Source organism: Varanus komodoensis, unplaced genomic scaffold, assembly GCF_004798865.1.
Source record: "Varanus komodoensis strain SLA01 unplaced genomic scaffold, ASM479886v1 scaffold23, whole genome shotgun sequence".
NCBI classification, from domain to species: Eukaryota; Metazoa; Chordata; class Lepidosauria; order Squamata; family Varanidae; genus Varanus; species Varanus komodoensis.
In genome coordinates, this window is record NW_025335627.1 from 18,302,409 (window position 1) to 18,325,050 (window position 22,642).

The window sequence follows — 22,642 nt, forward strand, 5'->3', positions numbered from 1 at the left end:
GCCGGTAAGACAATGTCCTGATTGATGTGGAATGGTGAAACAACCTTTGGGAGGAAAGCCGTGTCAGTGTGGAGAACAACTTTCTCTTTGTGGAAGTTAAGATAAGGAGGGTCAATACGAAAAGCACAAAGTTCACTAGCCCTCCTGGGTGATGTGATGGCTACAAGGAAAGCCATCTTCCAAGATAGTAGACGCAAGTGGGTAGTAGCTAGCGGCTCAAAAGGAGGTTTAAGTGAGCACTTGTAGGACAATGGAAAGGGTCCATGTCGGTATGACTGATCGAACTGGTGCCTGGGGATTCTGTAATCCTCTCAAGAAGCACCGGACAAGGACATTGGAAAACACCAATGAACCCAAAACTGGGCCACAATAATGCGAAATAGCTGCAATGTAGACCTTAATGGAGGAAGATTTCAGTCCAAGTCTGATGTAGAAACAGAAGAAATTGGAGAATGTTCTCAATGGAAGCCAATTGAGAGGTGAAGTGGTTAGTATAAGGAAACAAAGTAAAGAGCCTCCATTTAGTCACATATGAATGGCGAGTAGCAGGTCTTAGTGCAAATTGAAGAAGGAACTGTATGTCGGGATGTAGAGCACTCGAATTCAATGAAAAGTTATTTTGTGCTGTCGGAGACAAGGATACAGTTGTGGCAGAGAGCCGCCGGGTCAGCATCGAATCCAACAAGGCTGTCAGTATCGATGAAGTAGTAGAGCTCATCGAATGAGCCAGGCCGTCAGATTCAACAAATGAAGGTCTGGATGCTGAACTGCTCCGTCTTGTTGAGTTAGAAGATGTGGAATCCGAGGAAGTTGCTGAAAAGTGTTGTTGGAGAGAAGAAGGATGGTGGGGAACCATGGCTGACAAGGTCACCAAGGAGTGACAAGGATCCCTCGAGCATTGTCCTGATTGATTTTTGCTAAAGTCCTTGTAATCAGTGGTATTGGGGGAAACGTGTAGAAAAATCTGACTGTCCATGGAACCATTAAGAGTGTCCCCAGCTGAGTTCGGGAGTGTGTGTGGGAGCAATACGCCTTGCAGACGGAATTGTTGTGTGTGGCAAAAAGGTCTATGTCTGCAGGCCCCATAGTTGGAAGAGATGATGACAGACTTGGCGATCCAACTCCCATTTGTGAGTCGTTGACATACATCTGCTGAGAGTGTCCACTTCTTCATTGTTGGTACCGGCAAGGTGATTGGCAAGAGGAGTGATTCCCCTCGGGATGCACCCGTCCCAAAGTCGGAGAGTGAGATGAGCTTGGGGGAGGGGGGGCGAACTTCGTGCTTCCTTGTTTATGTAGAAAACTGTGACAATATTGTCCAATGTTATCTGAATGACCTGGTCCCAAAGGACATTCTCGAAAGACCGAAGGGCTTTGAACACTGCCAAGAGTTCTAGGTAATTGATGTGTCTGGATGTTTCATGGCCATGCCAAGTGCCTTGAGTGCGAAGGCCAGCACAGAGAACTCCCCATCCCGTGAGGGAGGCATCTGTGTAAAGAGTCAATGTCGGTTGAGGTAGATGGAATGAGGTTCTGATGGATAGATTGTCCTCTACCGTCCACCATGACAAAGTCCGGAGAATGGAGGTAGGTAGGTGAAGCGGATGATGTGGAGAGTCGCGCTGTGGGTGGAGAGGCGACTGAACCATTGCTGCAGCAGCCTCATCTGCAGCCTGGCGTTGGGGACCATGGAGACCGTGGAAGCCATGTGGCCCAGTAGTTTCTGTATAGACAGAGCAGGTACAGTTCTGTCCATGTGGATTCGGTGAATGGATGAGTGAAGCTTCTCTTGACGATCCCGAGGAAGAAAATCTCGTGCACGCAGGGAATTGAGGTGGGCTGCGATGAAGTTGATCTGCGAAGAAACAAGGCAGGATTTTTCATGGTTAATACAAAGTTTGAGATTATCAAGGAGTGAGCATGTTGTATGAACAGCTGATAGAAGGCCTTCTCTAGAAGAGGAGATGATCAACCAGGTGTCATGGTACGGATAAACATGGATTCCTTGCAGCCTCAGGTGGGCGCAGACAGGGGCCATGCATTTTGTGAAGACCCTTGGTGCGGTAGCAAGCTTGAAGGGGAGAACATTAATACTCAAAAGATCTGAGGCGACTGTAAGATGGAGCAGCTGTCTGTAAGACGGATGGATGCTGATGTGGATGTAATGCTGCTATTCAAGTCCAGAGATGCAAACCAATCCTCTCTCCTGAGCAACGGATATTTTGAAGGGTGGTCATTTGAAATTTTTTCATTTCAATAAACTTATTTAAGCCACATAGATCCAATATCAGGCACAGACCACCATCCCGTTTTGGGACCATAAAATATCTCTAGTAGACACCGTGGAGCCCCTCAGAGCGCGTGAGTTGTTGAATCGCTCCTTTACAAAGCAGTTGGGAAACTTCGTCTTTATGAAGCAGCTGGAAAACTTCTAAGGGGGTATGGTATCAAAATTGATTTTATATCCATGCTCCACAAGGGACAAAACCCAGATGATCAGATGTGATGGACTCCCAAATGGGGAGTCAATTCTGCTGTCAATCCCCAAAAGAGTGGAGGGTGGGTTTAGGAGGAGAGGAGAGGTTCGCTCGACCCGTCAACATTGCCGCTTATCAGAGTTGGGGTGGCGGCGACCTTGTTGATAGCACTGAGCTGGTTGTTTGCAATTGCGCTGCTGACAGGTCTGGAACTGCTGCCGGCTGGAGTATTGTGGGTATGGTTGATATCAATACTGAGGACGAGACCAGGACGACTTACGTCGACTCTGGGCAGGAACTTCCATACATTGAGCAGTAATGTGAGCCTCATGGATATTCTTCAATCTGTGGTCCGTCTTCGTGTTGAACAGCCTGGAGACGTCAAAGGGCATGTTCTCAATCCTTCTCTTGGTCTCGTCCGGGAAGTTGCAGTTCCTGAGCCAGGTGTGGTGATGGAGGGCTACAGCACCAACAAGGGCCCTTGAGTCACAGTCAACGTGATTTCTTGCCATCGAGAATTGTTGTATAACCACCTGCATCACTTCTCGAGTGAAGACACATGCCAGGTCTCTCTGCTGCTCTGGAAGCGATGCTGTGATGTTCTCCAACTTCTGCATGAAGAAGAATTGATACCTTGCTAGCATCAACTTGTAGTTAAGAGATACAGAGGCCGAGACCTGTGACGGTGTAGATACGGCAAGCCATCATGTTAACTTTTCGCCCTTCCTTGTCCCAAGGAGTGGAGTGCTCTCTTGTCTCACAGCCTTGAGACGACTCCACAACGATAGAGTTCGGTTTAGAATGACACAGGAGGAATGGAATATCCTGCTCCTGAACTCTGCACATCGACTCATATCGTCGTGAAATGGGTTGTGGCAGGTTGGGGAACCGCCAAGACTCCATCATGACTTGGCGCAGTGCTGTAATCAGCAGCAGGATGATGGCGGCAGATTGTTCCTTCTTCACAATGCTGTAGAAGTTGTCAGTACTGGGGTCAAAGTGGTGCTGGGCTGAATAGTATCCGTAGGGTGCAAAATCATCCCAAGGCTCACGATGGGAGGTTCCGTAGGGCAACTCCACCCAGTCTCCGGACAATCGACCGGACACATGCTGCTGCTGGCGCACCTGCTGAGGCGAGACCCTCGGGGAGACCACAGGCGAAGGCTGCGGAGTCGACAAGTGTGCCATCGGAGGGACTATTTGTGGACAGTCCTGGATCTCTCTGTCAGAAATTGATCCTGGCAAGACTGCCTCCTGATGGTCTGGCGAAGACAGGGCTGAAGGAACTATCTGTTGAAGGGACCCTGGCAGGGTCACCTGCATGGCCAGTTGGAGGCTAGGGCCAGTCAGTGTTGGCATCAATGCCGCAGTCGGGAATGATGGAGCGGACGATCCCAAGTCGCGGTAGTGGTAGGCCTTTGATTTATGAGCCACCTTGTTCGCCCTGTCTTTCTTGGCCTTCTTATGGACTGGAGACTTACAGAGCCGCTATGCTTCCTCTTCTCCTTTTGCTTGTGAGGAGAACGAGAGGAGTGTTTAGCCCCCAGCAAAGTCTCTCCATCAGCTGAGGAACAGGGCTGTGAAGCAGGCTGAGTCACGAGTTGGTCAGACACAAGCAGAGCCTGGTCTCAAAGCAATTTATGCAGGCGGTTTTCATGGTTTTTACGCGCCTGTTTGGTGAAGGCCTGACAATGGCCGCATTTATCAATTCTGTAGCCTTCTCCCAGACAGAGAAGGCACAGGTCATGAGGATCAGTGGGGGACATCTTGGCCCCACACTGAGAACACTTGTGAAAAGCAGCACACTGAGCCATCAAGAGAAAAACAGAGAATAGCGAAGTACAGTGAAAAGAGTTAATGATAGAAGGGTATGTGTGTATGTATACAATGTATCACAAAAGCGAGTACACCCCTCACATTTTGTAAATATTTTATTATATCTTTTCATGTGACAACACTGAAGAAATGACACTTTGCTACAATGTAAAGTAGTGAGTATACAGCTTGTATAACAGTGTAAATTTGCTGCCCCCTCAAAATAACTCAACACACAGCCATTATTGTCTAAACCGCTGGCAACAAAAGTGAGTACACCCCTAAGTGAAACTGTCCACATAGGGCATTATTAGCCATTTTCCCTCCTCGGTGTCATGTGACTCGTTAGTGTTACAAGGTCTCAGGTGTGAATGGGGAGCGGGTGTGTTAAATTTGGTGTTATTGCTCTCACTCTCTCATACTGGTCACTGGAAGTTCAACATAGAAACATAAAAACAGAGCGAGTCAGAAGGGACCTCCCGGGCCATCTAGTCTGACCTCCAGCACCAGTCGGCTCCGCTCACAACATGCCCACCATGTGGACGTCCAGCCTATCCTTGAACACCCGCACCGATTGGGCCTCAACGACCTCTTGACATGGCACCTCATGGTAAAGAATTCTCTGAGGATCTGAAAAAAAGAATTGTTGCTCTACATAAAGATGGCCTAAGCTATAAGAAGATTGCCAAGACCCTGAAACTGAGCCACAGCACAGTGGCCAAGACCATACAGCGGTTTAACAGGACAGGTTCCACTCAGAACAGGCCTCGCCATGGTCGACTGAAGAAGTTGAGTGCACGTGCTCAGCGTCATATCCAGAGGATGGCTTTGGGAAACAGACATATGAGTGCTGCCAGCATTGCTGCAGAGGTTGAAGGGATGGTGGGTCAGCCTGTCAGTGCTCAGACCATATGCCGCACACTGCATCAAATTGGTCTTGCAGGGCTGCCATCCCAGAAGGAAGCCTCTTCTAAAGATGATGCACAAGAAAGCCCACAAACAGTTTGCTCAAAACAAGCAGACTAAGGACATGGATTAGTGGAACCATGTCCTGTGGTCTGATGAGACCAAGATAAACTTATTTGGTTCAGATGGTGTCAACCGTGTGTGGCGACAACCAGGTGGGGAGTACAAGGACAAGTGTGTCTTGCCTACAGTCAAGCATGGTGGTGGGAGTGTCATCGTCTGGGGCTGCATGAGTGCTGCCGGCACTGGGGAGCTACAGTTCATTGAGGAAACCATGAATGCCAACATGTACTGTGACATACTGAAGCAGAGCATAATCCCCTCCCTTCGGAGACCGGGTCACAGGGCAGTATTCCAACATGATAACAACCCCAAACACACCTCCAAGACGACCACTGCCTTGCTAAAGAAGCTGAAGGTAAAGGTGATGGACTGGCCAAGCATGTCTCCAGACCTAAACCCTATCGAGCATCTGTGGGGCATCCTGAAACGGAAGGTGGAGGAGCACACAGTCTCTAACATGCACCAGCTCCATGATGTTGTCATGGAGGAGTGGAAGAGGACTCCAGGGGCAACCTCTGAAGCTCTGGTGAACTCCATGCCCAAGAGGGTTAAGGCAGTGCTGAAAAATAATGGTGGCCACACAAAAGATTGACACTTTGGGCCTAATTTGGACAGTTTCACTTAGGGGTGTACTCACTTTTGTTGCCAGCGGTTTAGACATTGATGGCTGTGTGTTGAGTTATTTTGAGGGGACAGCAAATTTACACTGTTATACAAGCTGTATATTCACTACTTTACATTGTAGCAAAGTGTCATTTCTTCAGTGTTGTCACATGAAAAGATATAATAAAATATTTACAAAATGTGAGGGGTGTACTCGCTTCTGTGATATACTGTATATAGGAGAAAGGGAAAATAGATTTAGAAAGAACTTCTAACAGGGGACGGAATGTAACTTGGAAGATCTAACTAGAGAAGAAGAATAAACGGTAAAAGGTTTAGAACAATAGACAAGTATACGAGTAGCTACAGTAAGAGATGAAAGGCTCAAGGCACAGTGAACGGTGGGTCGCAAGAAGACTGGGGAAATGGCGGGCACTCCACCTTCTTATACTGGGGCCGGGGGGGCATGGAGCTCCCGCCAAAACTGTTAGGTTTTGAATCTTCCTGGCTACAGGCACTGCGCAGGCACAGCACCCATATGTGTGATGCACAGAGGCCACGACGAAGAAATATAGAAACACACTGTTTGTCAAAACAGGCACAATATAAGAATCTTAATTTGCATTTTGAAAAGTTAATGTTCTGGCCATCATGACTACAAAGAAATCTATAATTTCAAGACTTATGAATGCTTAGACACTAAAGTACAGAGCCAGGACTAAGGCCAGGGGCAAGTCAACCATCACAGCCTCAACTAATTTTACACTAACTCATGTGAGCCTTCTATAAAAAAAAATAGAAAAAGCAAGGTGCAAGCTAAAGCATTCAGTACTTGAACCAGAAAAATCAGAATCAGAAAAGCACCTTTCCCAAGCCTGACAATTTAGCTAATTGGATATGTCAAATATAGTTCAGCTGTTAGGAGTTTAATTTATGATTTTTGTAAGACCCTTACTTGAACACATCTGAGCATTTAATATATCAGAATCCCATATTCCTCCTTCCTGTATCAGAATCTACTTAGTTTTCTGGTTTGAAGAAGAGTGTTACATTCATAGTGCTGTCCTACCTCTCTATTTTTGAACTACTATCAGATACCTACCTGTGAACCAATTTCAGAACATCCTTGTCCAACTGCTTCAGCAAATTTCTCTTTGAAGGTACAACCCAGTTCTTTTACTCTTTTCAATATGCTTTCCATAGGATTCACTGTGCAGTCCTGTAACGATTGAGGAAAGCTTTTCCTTACATTAACAAATATGACAAGCACATTTTCCACTGGAGCCAAGGCTTAAGAGGATACTATTTGTTAAAAGATAACACGTTTCAAGGAAGTCTGAGAGTACAGAGGGGCTAATTTATTGGCAGTAGGAATGGTTCCCCTGAAAATCACAAAGAACACAAAAAACAATTTCTTATCATTTAAGAGGTCATATATAACAAGAATTTAAATACATCTTTAGCCTGAAGAAACTCTCCAAGTCATATGTTAGGGTTAGGGTTGGAGGGAAAAGTGGTTTCTGTAGCACAGAGTACCTTCTACCAGGTTAAACTGATACCCTAGCTACAAACATATCAAAAGACAGCCTAGCTTTGGCCCTGCAAGCCTCCTGTTTGCACTACTGTAATATGTAAACAAAGCTGCCTGTGAAGACATTTGGAAACTTAATTTGTTACAGAAAAAGGCAAAAATAATATTAATTAGAACTAGATATTATATATTATATTATATTATATTATATTATATTAGTTGTTGTCAGTTGCAAAGTTGCATCATACCCATTGCGACTCCAGGGACAACATTCCTCCAGGCCTTCTTGTCCTCCACCATCCCCCAGAGTCCACTTAAGCTCACGCCAACTGCTTCAGTGACTCCATCTAGCCACCTCATTCTCTGCCCTCCCCTTCTTCTTTTGCCCTCAATTGTTCCCAGCATTAGACTCTTCTCCAGTGAGTCCTTCCTTCTCATTAGGTGGCCAAAGTATTTGAGTTTCATCTTCAGTATCTGGCCTTCTAAAGAGCAGTCAGGGTTGACCTCCTCTAAGACTGACTGGTTTGATCTTCTTGCAGTCCAAGGGACTTGCAGGAGTCTTCCCCAGCACCACAATTCAAAGGCCTCAGTTCTTCGGTGCTCAGCCTTCCTTATGGTCCAAGCTTTCACAGCCATACATTGCAACTGGGAAAACCATAGCCTTGACTATACGCACTTTTGTCGGCAGGGTGATGTCTCTGCTTTTTAGTATGCTGTCTAGATTTGCTTTCCATAGCTTTCCTCCCAAGGAGCAAGCGTCTTTTAATTTCTTGGCTGCAGTCCCCATCTACGCTGATCTCGGAGCCCAGGAAAATAAAATCTGTCACTACCTCCATTTCATCCCCATCTATTTGCCAGGAACTGAGAGGACCGGATGCCATGATCTTAGTTTTCTTAATGTTGAGTTTCAAGCCAACTTTTGTGCTCTCCTCCTTCACCCGCATCAAGAGGCTCTTTAGTTCCTCTTCACGTTCTGCCATGAGAGTGGTATCATCTGCATATCTGAGGTTGTTGATATTTCTCCCAGCAATCTTAAATCCAACTGGTGATTCATCTAGCCCCGCCTTTCTCATAATGTGCTCTGCATATAAGTTAAACAGGCAGGGCGACACTATGCAGCCTTGCCAAACTCCTTTCTCAATTTTGAACCAATCAGTGGTTCTGTGCCCAGTTCTCACTGTTGCTTCTTGACCCGCATATAGTTTTCTCAAGAGACAACTAAGATGGTCTGATACTCCCATCCCTTTAAGAACTTGCCACAATTTGTTGTGATCCACACAATGAAAGGCTTTAGCATAGTCAATGAAGCAGAAGTAGATGCTTTTCTGGAACTCCCTACCTTTCTCCATGATCCAGTGTATGTTGGCAATTGATCTCTAGTTCCTCTGCCTCTTCGGAATCCTGCCTGTACTTCTGGTAGTTCTCGGTGCACACACTGCTGGAGCCTAGCTTGTAGGATTTTGAGCATAACTTTGCTAGCGTGTGAAATGCGTACAATGGTGTGGTAGTTTGAATATTCTTTGACAATGCCCTTCTTTGGGATCGGAATGTAAACTGACCTTTTCCAATTCTATGGCCACTGCTGAGTTTTCCAAATTTGCTGGCATATGGAGTGTAGCACTTTTGCTGCATTGCCTTTTAGGATTTTGAATAGCTCAGCTGGAATACTGTCACCTCCACTAGCTGCGTTGTTGCTCAGACTTCCTAAGGCTCATTTGACGTCACATTCCAGGATGTCTGGCTCGAGGTCAGTGACCACCCCATCATCGTTATCAGGGACATTAAATTACATTACATTACACCAGACCTCAATGACTCTCATTTTGTTTAAAAACTCAGTCCAAGTAATTATTGTAACCTATTAAGCAGTACATGACATGGCATCATTCTGCATTGTTCCTTCAGGCTATTTAACATCATTCTTCACTTTTATTTTAACATTACATATTTTTAATATTTGTAAAGTTTCTCTATTACTATCTGTGACTGATGTATGTTGGGTCTTTTTGTAGTTTGGAAGTGACCTTGTGAATGCTATGTCTATGTTAAATATTTCCATATGTGCAGTTGTTTTAAAACATTATTTGACTGAATTATATTTTTAACAGTTTTATATTTGTACATCATAAAACAATTATTAAATATTACAAGAACTTAGAACTTAGTAAATCTCATCTTCAACAGAAATACTCCTAAACTGCTATTAGTTGCTGAAATTCAACACAGCACAAGCAGGCTTTCACTCAACTGGGACTTCTAGTTCACTCCACCCCCAGTCTACTCTGGAGGGTCCCCCAACACTCCAGTGCAATTTTGAAGCAGTGCAGGAAAAGAACTAAAATTTTGGTCCTGTGGACACCATTAGATTTCAGGCTCTTATTCAAAAAAATGGTATCTTTTTAACAATACTTCTTAGTAAGCAGTTTTGTAATGGGCGCAATCATTTCTGAGCAAAAGATCTGCCAAAAAGATCAGGATATAAAATATTTATTTAAAAGGATAACACTCACATTAAAATAGAGGATAAGCTTTTCTGTTGGTTTATCACTTGCAGATTTTAAAACCGCCATTAATTGCTGAATAGTACTCATTGCAGCCCTATAGAAGAGGAAAGCATTTTTATTATGATTTTCTGAAATACACAAACTGCCTTTGAAGAAATAAAAAATCATCTAATAAAAAGATACATTAGAGAAAAAACACCTTTACAAGAGTGCTGCTACATCCTTACCTGAATGTTATTAGCATTGTCAAAAGCTTTTCAAACAATCTGCATTATTATGTACAAGATTTTTGGCAGAACTGAAAATTGCAAAGAAGCTTTTTGCATAAATTGGCTGAACTGATGTTTAGAAGTATTGTATTTTCTTAAAACAGTTCTAATATTTCTATAGTTCTAATATTTTAATCCATTAAAATATTCACTATTATCTAATTCTGCAAGATGAAATTCAAGCCAGTTTGTTCAAGACCACACCACCCACATTATTCCACTTGTCCAGAGACTCTGTAACTGCTTTTTTTCTACAACGCTATCATATTCAAATCAGACCTGTGAACTGAAGGACTCACAATACTTCTAGGGCTAAAACCTGATTTCAAACACAACATCATACCCTTTACAATAATCTTCTAAACATTTTTATTAAAGATAAGGGCAACTTAAAATATTCTTACCGAACAGGAGTCTGTGGAAGTCCAACAGGAGGGTCTTCACCCAAGTTTTTTGTTGGTGTTCTCTCTAACTGTAAACTAACATGAGAAAAATGTAACTTCTCTACCCAGATAGGCCTGACATCTTCCTGACAGACATAAGAAAGTTCCAAGTTCTAGCCTGAGTTAAGATTATTTCATTTCACTTCTATGCTGACCCATAACCCTTTGTCTTTTTGTATGCACAGTGCAGTCTTATTCCCTCCTCTTTACTATCAAATATGCCTATTTGAGGTATGGCCCTCATTCTGTTTTTATATCCTACAGGATTTCTGCTTCTTTTGGGTCCTTACAGTATCAAGAGGAGGATCAAACAATTTCACTCAATTGTCATCTGATCCAACCTGCTGCTGATGCAAGAAATCCATAGTTATGGCATTCCTGATAGGGATATTTAAGTAAAACGCTAAAACTTATCAAAGGAGAAACTACTACATTTTCAAGGAAGGACAACTTGTATCATCAGGAAATTCTTCCTAAACTTTAATTCTTATTTAATTTATCACTAGAACAATCAAGTGACATAAATGAGGCTAAGAGATACTTAGTTCCTCAGGCCTACCAATGAGCTTCATGAGTGAGCAGTTTACTGCAATGCATATACAGAAAGCCAGTGCACTCTAGTGGTTAAGAGCATGGGACTGGGACTCAGGTCATTTGGGTTCTAGTCCTTGTTCAGCCATGGAGCCAACTGGATGACTATGGGCCAGTCACAGGCTTTCAACCCAACCCACCTCACAGGCTTGTTGCTGTGAGAATAAAACTGAGAGCAGGAAGAAGACAATGGTGATTCCTAACATGTATTGCTGGTAACTTCCTCCAACTGAAAGTAGAGGAAGGAGCAAGAAGAATGACTATCCTTAACTTGATACTAACCAACAGGGATGACTTAAGGGACAAAGTAGCAGCTACAGGAATTCTGAGAGAGACTGACCATGCCATACCTGAATTCTCAGTTATAAAGAAAGCAAAAGCCAAATGTAGCCAAACATGTACCCAGGATTGCAAGAAAGCCAGCCTTAAACTCCCATGGCAAGAGACTCTGATGGGAAAAGGAGCCCAAGATGGGTGGGAAATCTTAAAAAAGAAGAAATTCTAAAGGCACAACCAGAAACAATTCCAAAAAGGAAAAAGTGTGGAAGACTACAAAGGAAACCCATGTGGCATCACAAAAAGCTATGAGATTTTTGTGAATTGTGTTTTCTGAAAACATGTATAGGAAGTGGAAGGGAGGCCAGGCTACAAAAGAAGAATATAAATGGATAGTACCGAACTGCAGGTATGCCATCAGGAAGGCTAAAGTGATAAATGAATGAAGGCCAGTGAGGGATGCTAAAAGCAACAAGAATGCCTTCTTCAGATATGCCCAAAGCAAAAGACAACCAAAGTTTGACTATTTAATGTGGGTGTTAAAATGACAGCAGAAAACAAAGAAAAGGCAAGAGAGCAAAATTCCTACTTTGGCTCAATCTTTTCCCAAAAGAATATCTACAACCATCCTAACAAAGGGGAAGTACAAGCTAGAGGTAAGGGATGGAAGCTCAAGATAAGACAGACAAATAGTCAAGGATCATTTAATAATTGGGTTCTAATCTTCAGGGCCCAATGAAGTCATAAAGAAGCTAGTGGACGAACTTTCAGAAGCACTATCTTTGAGAATTCGTGGAAGACAGGGAAGTACCAACAAGTGGAGAAGGACTAATGTTGTCCCTGTCTTCCAGAAAGGAGAAAAAAGGATGAACCTGGGAACTACAGACCAGTAAAACTGACATCAATCCTTGGAATAATTCTGGAACAAATTATAAAGCAGTCAGTCTGCAAACACCTTGAAAACAATGCAGCGATCACTAGAAGCCAAGATGGATTTTTCAAGAACAAATCCTGCCAGACTAATCTGTTTTCATTTTTTGACTGGGTAACCTCCAAGGTCCCCTGTGAAAATGCTGTGGACATAATCCATCTTGACTTTAGCAAAGCTTCTGAGAAAGTGCCCCACAACTTCCTGATTAAGAAACTAGCAAAAGATGGACTAATTAGAACTACTAGGTGGTTCCATAACTGGCTACAAAAATGGACTCGGAGAGTATTCATCAATGATATCTTCTCAAATGGTGAAATGTAACAAGTGATTTTGTCCTGGGCCAAGTGGTCTTCAACATTTTTATTAATGATTTGGATGAGAAAGTACAAGTAACAATAATCAAATTTGCAGATGATCCAAAACTGAGTGGGATAGCTAATACTTTGGAAAACAGAAAGAAGATTCAAGGAGATATTGAAAGGCTAGAATGCTGGACTGAAAACAACAGAACAAAATTCAGTAGTAACAAATGTCAAGTTCTGCACCTAGGAAATGGAAACAAAATGCATCACTACAAGATGGAGAATACATGGCTCAACAATACTACAAAAAAGAAGGATCTTGAAATTGTCACAGATTACACGTTAAACATGAGCTAACAATGCAATGTGTCTGCAAAAAAAAAGGCAAATGCTATTTTGGAAAGCATTAACAGAAATATAACTTCCAAATCAAGTGACGTGCTAGTTGCCCTTTACTCAATAATAGTTAGACCTCACCTGGAGTACTGTGTCCAGTTCTGGGCACCACATTTTAAGAAAGATGTAGAGAAAGGGTTCAGAGGAGGGCAGCAAGGACTATTTAGGAACCAGAAGCAAAGTCCTGTGAGGCGAGATTCAAAGAACTGGGCATGCCAAAAGAGAAGACTGAGGGGAGAGATGATAGCACTCTGCAAGAATTTGAAAGGCTGTCACAAAGAGGAGGGATAGGATCTGTTTTTGATCATCCAAGAGTGCAAAGACATGGAACTATGGGTTCAAGTTACAGAAAGCTAGATTTTGGCTAGGTATCAGGAAACATTTCCTGACTGTGAGAGCAGTATAATGGTACCAATTACCTAGGGAGGTTGTGGGATCTCCTATACTACAGGCATTCAAGATGCAACTGGACAGACATCTGAGTGGGATGATGTAACCTGGTATCCTGCACTAGCAAGGAGTTGGACTCAGTGGCCTTCTGGGTCCCTTTCAGCTGTAGTATTCTGTTATGTAGACCACTTTGAGTTCTTTAAAATAAAAAGGGGATATAAATCTGAAAAACAAACAAACAAATTACCATTCTGTATGATCATACTGTAAAGTTCGATCTTTCTCCAGAAATAATCTGGCATCAATATCCTTGTTTCTCAGATACATGTCTTCATATTTGCTTGACATAGTCTCAACCTCAAATTTCAAAAGATTAAAAGATTAATGGTAACAATGAACTAATTGTTTACATAGATACGTTTATCTGCAATTTAATTCATTCTTGAAAGTGATTATACATCAATGGGAGGAATCTAGTGTCATAGAAAAAGCTTCTGCTCTTCCCTTCTGTAGCCCAGAAGCCCGAATAATTCAGAACAGATTTTAAGAGAATATAAGGAAAAACTGCCTCCATTGCCTGTTCTTCTGACTAAAGCAGTCTTGAGCGTGGAAATACTTCATTGGCTACCACCCTATTGCTTCAAGTAAAAAATACTGAGTTAAATTATAAATCTAGCTCATCTTCTTTACATGTCACTCAGACTGGTAAATATTCCCTACAGTTCCAATAAGATACTTAATTAATTAACTGTTTCCAAGTAGCTATTCACTTCATACAAACAAAATATCCAAAATCAAAGAAAGCATATAACTATCAAGTGCAAAACTAGGATTCATTGTGGCTATCCTTGAACTAAGGGTTTTAAAATTATAATATTACCTCTGGAAGTCCACTGAAAGCTGTAATACCCACAGAATTCAGGAATGGGATGAAATTAGTGAAGTAAACATTTTTCACCTACAAAATAAATACATTGCAACACTATCACTATTGAGAGGTCTTTTTCTATACCTTATAGAACAAAACCCATGATTTTTTGTTGGATTGTGAACTCTGGGTTAATTGCAATTAACAAACAATAGTTAAGCATAGTGCAGGGTTCATGTGTAACAACAACTCACAACTCAACAACCATCTATTACTTGGTGTTATCATGACATGTGACCCAGATCATAGGAAAACACACATTTGAAGGGACAAGCAAAAGCGGGAGGGAACTGAGGAAGGAGGAGAACAAGCATGCCTTAATTTAAGGAGCACTCATCTGAGGGAGAGTTGGACTTCTGCAGGCTGCATGAGCATGAGGCAGCGTCCAGGAGACAGACACACTGGCAAGAGAAGAGTCATGATCCTCAGAGGGTGAATTAAGCAAGCCTTTCCCCTCACTAGAGAGACATGGAATCTGAGCCAAAGAGGAAAAGGCTGCCCAGCCCCCAAGAAAACCGTCACTTGAAAAGACAAGCATTGAAGCATGGTTGTATCCAGCCAGCATACTGAGGATTTATTTTTTCGTAACAAGGTGCAAGTCAGCTTCTTTACTGCAGACCTTGTTTCTGATTCTTTGTCCTTGTTGCCTTAGCTGGACTTTTATGCTTGCCCCTAGATGAAACGCAGGTGTCAACCTCTGCAGAATTAGTGGACTGCTGACTAGCTTTACTGGACTTTGGACTAGAAACAGCAACACTTTCAGTCTTAGCCTTGAAAGAACTTACTCAGGTATTTACATCCACTTTGATCGCTTGCTAGTCTCTCTGCTAGTTACTCTGAATATGAAAAATTTGACCAAGTTTCTAATGTATTTACTAGCCATAACTGAAGTTAGCCCTAAGTAAGGACACAAACAACGAAACTGTGGCCTGGGACTGAGGGAGGAAGCTTTGCAGAAAACCAAAACAGCATTTTAAGAGTTCTAAAATGGTTTTACCTCATCCAAATTACAATCATGTTCTTTACAAAGTTCTTCCATAACCTTTATATCTGTATCTGTTTTTGATGTACGTGTATTCCTTTTTTGACCTCGCCTCCAAGTTCTACTTGAGCCATCATTAGACGCTGTACTCAGAGATTCTATATAAGAAAACAATCATGAGTCTGTTATATATAATTTCTAAACAAAGGGAAGGTTTAAAAAGAATATTTAAAACATAATTTTAAAGTAATAACTATTAGAAAAAGAAAAGAGAAACAATTAAATGGGATGCAACATACATCATGTAAGACAGCTGAACCCTTTATGCATGAGATTCTTTTTTAGAACTCTTATATTCTACTGCTTCTCTCCAAACACCTCCTAAAACCTACCCTTAAACTTTGGCTTAATCCTTTGATCCTCACACAATACTGAAAAAAATTAACAACAGGATCCAGACTTGCAAATCCATGTTTGGAAGGATTCCTTCTGTTTACAGAGGGAATCATGATACAGCTGAGATCTCTCCCTGAGAGAAAAGAGTGGGCAGGGAAGCAATTTTCATCAATTCCCCCTATTACCTGAAGTCCCTGTTCTTTGGGACATGTTCTACACTCTCCAGTGCAGTTTTTCAGGACAAAGGAGGATTCTGCAATAGTCAGCTCCCTGTAATATGAGCAGGGATCACAAATGTGAATCCAACCCTTAGTATACCTAACTAAATTCTCATATCCCAGTTGCCAGTCTTTCCCCTCTGTTGTCTTTTATTGTTAAATCTCAGGACTACTCTTCTTGTGTTGCTATATATACATGTTCTATGCTGCTCACATGCTGGCAGTACAATGGCAAATTAGCAGTTCTCACAACAACTGAAAATGAGTGGACCTGGTTCTGTTTTACTTGAACTTCCTGAGAAGACTATTTAGAAACTGCTAACTGGCAACTTTCAAGTAAAAAGTAGTCAATATGTTAAAGTGAGTGTTTACTTCTAGACCAAAAATTGTTTGAGTAATGACCAGGTGCAGACTGTACTGGCACTGTTTCAGGCAGCAGGAAAGAAGAAAGCCATCATCTCATGAACCAATATTATGTTACCAGGATAGCGGCCTTTGCCTCCAGTTTTCAATTAATATCAATACCATTAAAATAATTAATGAAAAATATGTTCATTGTAGCACAAAAGTTAAATAAAGAAATTGAACTGGCAGCTGCTGGTTGCTTAAGTATTAGCCCACTTCACTGTAACATGCTTAAATAAGGTCTGGTGCAACACAGAGTGCCTCCAGAATATTGTAAGTACTTAATTTTTTATTATATGTGCTCTTATGATTTGGAATATAATGTATCTCTTAATATTTCTATCTCTTCTTTATGATCACTGCTAGTATTGATGCAGAAATGCTAGGTAGAGGTTTTTCTTGACAAAAACTATGGGAAAGAAACATTAAGGTAACATTAGCAACTTCATATAAAGAAAATTTATATAAAATGTTCTATAGATGGTATTTGTCACCAAGTCGATTAGCTAAGATGTTTTCCAAATATGTCAAATAGATGTTGGAAATGTAAACATAAAGTGGGTACTTTTTATCATATGTGGTGGACTTGTGATAAGGCAAAAAAAATTGGATTAAAATACATAAATGGAGAAAATATTAGAAAAACCCTTTGCTTTTAAACCCGAAGTTTTCTTGTTAGGCATCATACCAGAAGACGTTAACAGACAGGAAATGTATCTGATGCTGCACCTAATTACAGTGGCGAGGATTGCATTCGCTCAATATTGGAAAAGTGAGGAGCTGCCCACCAATGGATTGATTGTAAGAAAGATCTTGGACTGCGCAGAAATGGATAGATTGACTTTATCATTGAAGGAGAAAGAGGATACTGACTTCTATTGAACTTGGGATTCTTTCTATAATTGGCTGGAGAAACGGGACTTGGCATAAACTTAGAGATGTTTTTAAATTATTATAAATTGATTTGAATTTGACTTTAGAATGTTAAAAAATATGTAGTAGGAGGCTGACCCAGTAAATCCGATGTATGTGATGTTTGATGTTTTTAGTGTTAGTTTAAAATTTTAATAAAACATTTATAAAAAAAAGATAAAAGTTTTTCATGACTGGTGAGATAATAGAACAGTTGAGGAATTCTCAGATACTCTGGAGGGAGATGCATAGGTAGTAACAATTTTATGCAAGTATAATGGTGCCTCATACTTTGAACTTAACTCACGTCAGGAGGCTGTCTGATCCCTGAATCATTTGAAGTCAGAACCAATGTACCCCATTAGAACTAATGGAAAGTGAATTAATCAGTTACCAGACTCTGAACAATACACATCTCGATAAACTTAAAAAGCAAATATTCATAATTTAAGGTTAAAATAACACAATTAAATGCCAAATTTATTAATTAAAGCTTGAAAAGGCACATATTGAAAAAGCACTGAAAATGTATGAAAAGGCACACACAGGAAAAAAACCCCCACCCAATCACCCCCTAATCTGATGCCAGGGCTCTGGAGATGAAGTTCCCATCACTGGAAGAAAACAGATACCACTTCCTATTCATTCACTTCCTATACCACTTCCTGGTATAAAGCACAATGGCCCAGTACACAGCCTGTGCAAATGGAGGGGGACACTGAAAAGGATCAGGAGGCAGACAGTTAAAAGGCATTGAGAACGATCAAGGAGGCAGTGAGAAGGATCGAGAAGGCAGATAGTTAAAAGGCATTGAGAATGACTGAAAAGGCACTAAAAAGGATCAAAAAGGCACACAGAGAAAAGGCACAGATGCAAAGAAAGCTGAGAGACAACTTGGGCACACAACTAATTACATTTATGCAGCTACCGCATTATTTTCCACTGTGCCTACAGTTTGAACTTAGATGCATTGTTCAAATTTTGAAGAGATTTTATCTCAACTCCAATGTTAAACTGATTGTTCAAAGTTAGAGTCATACGAACTATGAGGCACCACTGTACTACAGAAAAAACTACTGTTGTGATACTTCTATTCATTTTTCCAATATGTTTCAAATTTAGGGTTTGGCATTTTTTGAAGAACCATCAGGTTATGGCAACAATGCTGTACAGCCTCTCTTACAGAATGACTAGAAAGCAAGAAAAGTGATACAACTAATTAAATTAGAAATACATTGAAATAGCTTTAAAGACAACTAAAATAGATAAATGGCCATAAGACATGTAGGACAGAAAGTTCAACCTTATGTGCACTACTGTCAAGAGTTCTTATGATGAATGTGCACAACTACAGGCATGCTACTTTAAAAAATCCTTACTGTATGGTTCCTTAAGTACGGCAGGAGGCAGCAGTTTGATAAAATAATCAAAAACACAAAGTAGTAACTGGAAGGAGATAACCAAATCATCTTCCATCTGCAGTATTTTTCCTGAAAACATCAAATAAACAAGTTTAAATCTGCCTGATTGTCTCATTAAACAAGGCATTACTATTTTGGACATTTCAGCTAAAATGACATAGGAAAGCACGTAATATACCTTCTTGACAGATTCACAGACATCAAGTCATAAACATTCTTCTGGTAGAGCCCATTAGAGGGTGTGAAGACTTTTTGTGATCTAGGGGCCCAAATGTCCCCCCCTCCCCCAGTAGGGTGGATGATGAGGACAACTCATCAGTTCCAACACCACATATTTTCCCTTTCTCCATGCCATGGATAAAGGGACCTGGATGGTGCTTGGAGAAGTGGCACCTAATTCTCACACTGCTCACCTTCCCTATTATGAGCACTACACAAATAGGAATCACCAATGTTAACTCTGCCTAGTGACTGGAATTAACAGCTGGGATTCTGTTCTCTTATTTTCTATTGCCTAGTATTTAAGATCTTGCTCTGGGAGAGTTTTAAGACACACACACACACACACACACACTAAACAGCAGCAATTTCAGATATAACTAGAAGGAACACAAAAAGCTCTAACGCATAAAATCAGCCAATTCATTTAAATTGCTCTGTTTTGGCATTACATTTATCCTGGCGACAAAGCTCTTTGGTAAAGTAACTATGAACAGACTGGAAAGTTTCCAAAACTGAACAAATATAATTCCTAAAATAAATGTTCAACTGGTAGAGATGTTAAATACCTCGGCTCACGAACGCCTTGGTTCATGACCAAATTGGGTTGTGAACAAAAATTTCATGAAAATTTTGATGTGGGTCACAAACTCATTGGGTAGCGACCAAGATCGCAGCCATCTCCCCACCCACCCGAGTGGGGAGATGGCCGAGATCGCAGTTGCGCTTGTGCAGGAAAGCCGGGCGCAATCACGGGCGCACTCCTACAGGAAAGACGGGGCTGATCTCGGCCATCTCCCTGGGGGGTGGGGAGATGACCGCAATCGTGCTGGGGGCGGAGGGGGGGAGATGGCCGAGATTGCACCCAACTTTCCTGCAGTAGTGCACCCGTGATCTCTGCCCCCCACCAGCATGATCATGCCCATCTCCACCCACCCAGCGCGCCCCGATCACGCCCATCTCTCCCTCCCCCACAGCATGCCGGGTGGGGAGGGGGAGGGTGAGATGGCTGCAAACTTTGTTGCTGTCACTTTATTTCACATTTTTCTGATTTAAAAATGGTTACAGAACAGATTAACCTTATTTACACTGAACCTTATAGGGAAATTTAACTTGGCTCATGGCCAATTTGGGTCACGACCAGAGTCCTGGAATGGATTAAGTTCGTGAGCCAAGGTACCACTGTATGCCATAGCATTTCTTTCTCTCACCTGAACTACTAAGATAACTAGTAGAGAAACAATAAGGAAAGTCTATTATTCACTTTTATCCCTAGAGAAAGAATCCACAGTATTAAATAAAATATAAAAAACATTAATGAAAAAGTTTGTACCCATATCACTACAGATATAAAATCGATCTTTCAGAGAATCTTCTGCAGTAGTGAATGAATAAATATAACTTGAAATCAAGTGAATACACTTTAAGCATTCTACCACTCCTACTTACCTTTTGCCAAAAGAAACATGATCCAACAGAGTTTTAGAATTAGTGAAGTATTCAGTTCAGCACAAGTTCTATTAAAAGAATATTCAAACAGTAAAGACTCCATATTTGCTACTTGAAAACAATTATAAAAGCATGCAACCAAACCTGTCAAAGGTTTTCTGTGACAGTCAAAATCAAGAAAATATAGTTATGGTTGGGATTGCCTCAACGAAGATAGACTGCTTGCTCTGCAATGACGTGCTTTCTTTAGAGTAAACCTGAAACATTTAAAGCAGTCCGCAGAAAGAACAAAGTAGCATGATTGACTTTCTAACTCTTAGTTCAATCAAGTCTTTCATTCATCTAGGCTTGCACCTCCTATTGCAATTGTATGGGCTGGTTCACACATAACAACAAGCAATCGGAGACCACTGCGGCATGGGCTGTCATCACATGCGAACCTACCAACAATGGTGAAGTACAGTAAGGACGGAACCACAGAGAAAAATAATGGTTTGTTGCATGGCTTCAACACTTCATCATGCACATCTGAGACCAGTTTCCATATTTTTGAGGTTTTCATGTTTCTGACAGTGAGTTTTGTGGCAAGAGTAGCCATAGCAGATAATCCAGCATGCATTTTCTACTAACCAGGTTTGTCCAGCAACTGCTGTGGCAGCTGCAGCCACACTATAATTGGATGCTCCACCCTCCTGTTCTTCTCCACCAGCATACTGCTGTCCCAGTGTTCATTTGCAGTTTTGGAATACTGGCAGCAGGGCTTCACAATGCACCACCTCCAGCAGCAGCAAGCTTGGAAATGGTTGTGCTTGGTGCTCCTATCTGGTCACTAGTTAGTCTGAGCAGTGCTCTGAAATTGCTGTACCTTTATACTACTCTTAGAGCCAGTGTTCCGCTCTTGTGAAAGTTGCCCTACATAAGAAGAGCACATATGCTCCATGAAGGCACCACCAAGAGGCACTCTCTGAAAAGTCCATGTCTCCCACTCTGTCTTGTCCTCAAAATTGTCAACAAGCCTCATTGTCCCCTAACTCCTGCCACAACATTCCCAACAGCCAGCTAAGAAACTTTCCCAGGTAGGCACACACATGTGCTTCCTCAGGAAACTGTTCCCAGCAGGACACACCACCTCCATCTCTGGCACAGGTACTTGCACTGCTGCCCTAGGTGTGCCAGACTGCAGTGCGAGGCAGCCCCTTTCAGCCTGTGTGAGTTCTCAGCACAGGAAACTGTGGACATCTCCAGCAAGGGAGGAACAGGGAGAAAGTGTGAGCGCAAGTCAGTGCTCGCACATTGGCACACAACATGGCAGCACAGGGAATGGCTACTCTAGTGCAACAGTGCTACTCTAGTTAGTAAGTGAATGCATCTGAGCAGGAAAAAGCAAAACAGAAACCCAAGAGCTGCTGTCTGAGGCCATGGCAAGGGGAATGTGTGAGCCAATGAAGAGGTAGGAATGATGGATACTGGGACTGATTTTCAGCCAGCAGGATTGATGCCATTTGGAGGAAAGATGGAGAAGTGTGGAAACCATGCAACTGTCTGAATCCAGGACCCCAGATAGGTATCGGCACAGCATGGTTTAGCATTATGTGGGAACACAGTTTTTAAGTGTTCTTCAGAGGTTCGCCTGGTGCAGAGTTTATATACTTTTTGGCGCCAGGTTAAAACCTTTTTATTTAAACAGTATTTTTAAAATTAGTATTTTTAACAGTTTTTAACAGTCATTTTTGATTTGATTTGATTTATTTTTATTATTTATTGTATTATGCATTGTTTATTGATTATTTTTATTGAGAGTTGTATCATCTCATTGTTATTTATATTGCTATTTTTGTAAGCCATCCTGAGGCTGTGGCAAAGGCCAGCATATAAATGCTATAATCATTATCATCATCATCTGCTACACACAATCAATCCATAGTTGTTTTTCTAAATACAATTTGTAAGCATAGAAATGTTTCAAGTTATATTACTTTACAATGTCCTACAGTTACTCAGTTTACACCCCAGAAACCTTTATTACAGTTATTTGAATAATGTATTCCTGATTTCAATAGGACAAATCCCATTGCTTTGTTGCTGTTGCTGCTGAAAAGAAAAACTGTTTCTGTATAAAGAACATGAATCATACTGCATCCCTGCCATTTATTCC

At 41.6% G+C, this 22,642-nt stretch overlaps 1 protein-coding gene across 6 annotated transcripts in view; it reads right to left on the reverse strand.

Moving 5' to 3' along the window:
* The window catches only part of RB1 (RB transcriptional corepressor 1), a 163,032-nt gene that overhangs the window by 106,209 nt on the left and 34,181 nt on the right, over positions 1–22,642 (reverse strand). For 5 of the 6 annotated variants that reach the window (XM_044431794.1, XM_044431792.1, XM_044431791.1 and 2 more), the window contains exons 6-13: positions 20,488–20,555; positions 18,778–18,888; positions 15,483–15,625; positions 14,438–14,515; positions 13,805–13,914; positions 10,633–10,707; positions 9,966–10,053; positions 7,027–7,143 (exon numbers count right to left, since the gene is read on the reverse strand). In XM_044431794.1, the coding sequence (XP_044287729.1) occupies positions 7,027–7,143; positions 9,966–10,053; positions 10,633–10,707; positions 13,805–13,914; positions 14,438–14,515; positions 15,483–15,625; positions 18,778–18,888; positions 20,488–20,555 (790 nt within the window). The remainder of the gene's footprint in view (positions 1–7,026; positions 7,144–9,965; positions 10,054–10,632; positions 10,708–13,804; positions 13,915–14,437; positions 14,516–15,482; positions 15,626–18,777; positions 18,889–20,487; positions 20,556–22,642) is intronic. The other variant, XM_044431793.1, reaches the window with a different exon arrangement.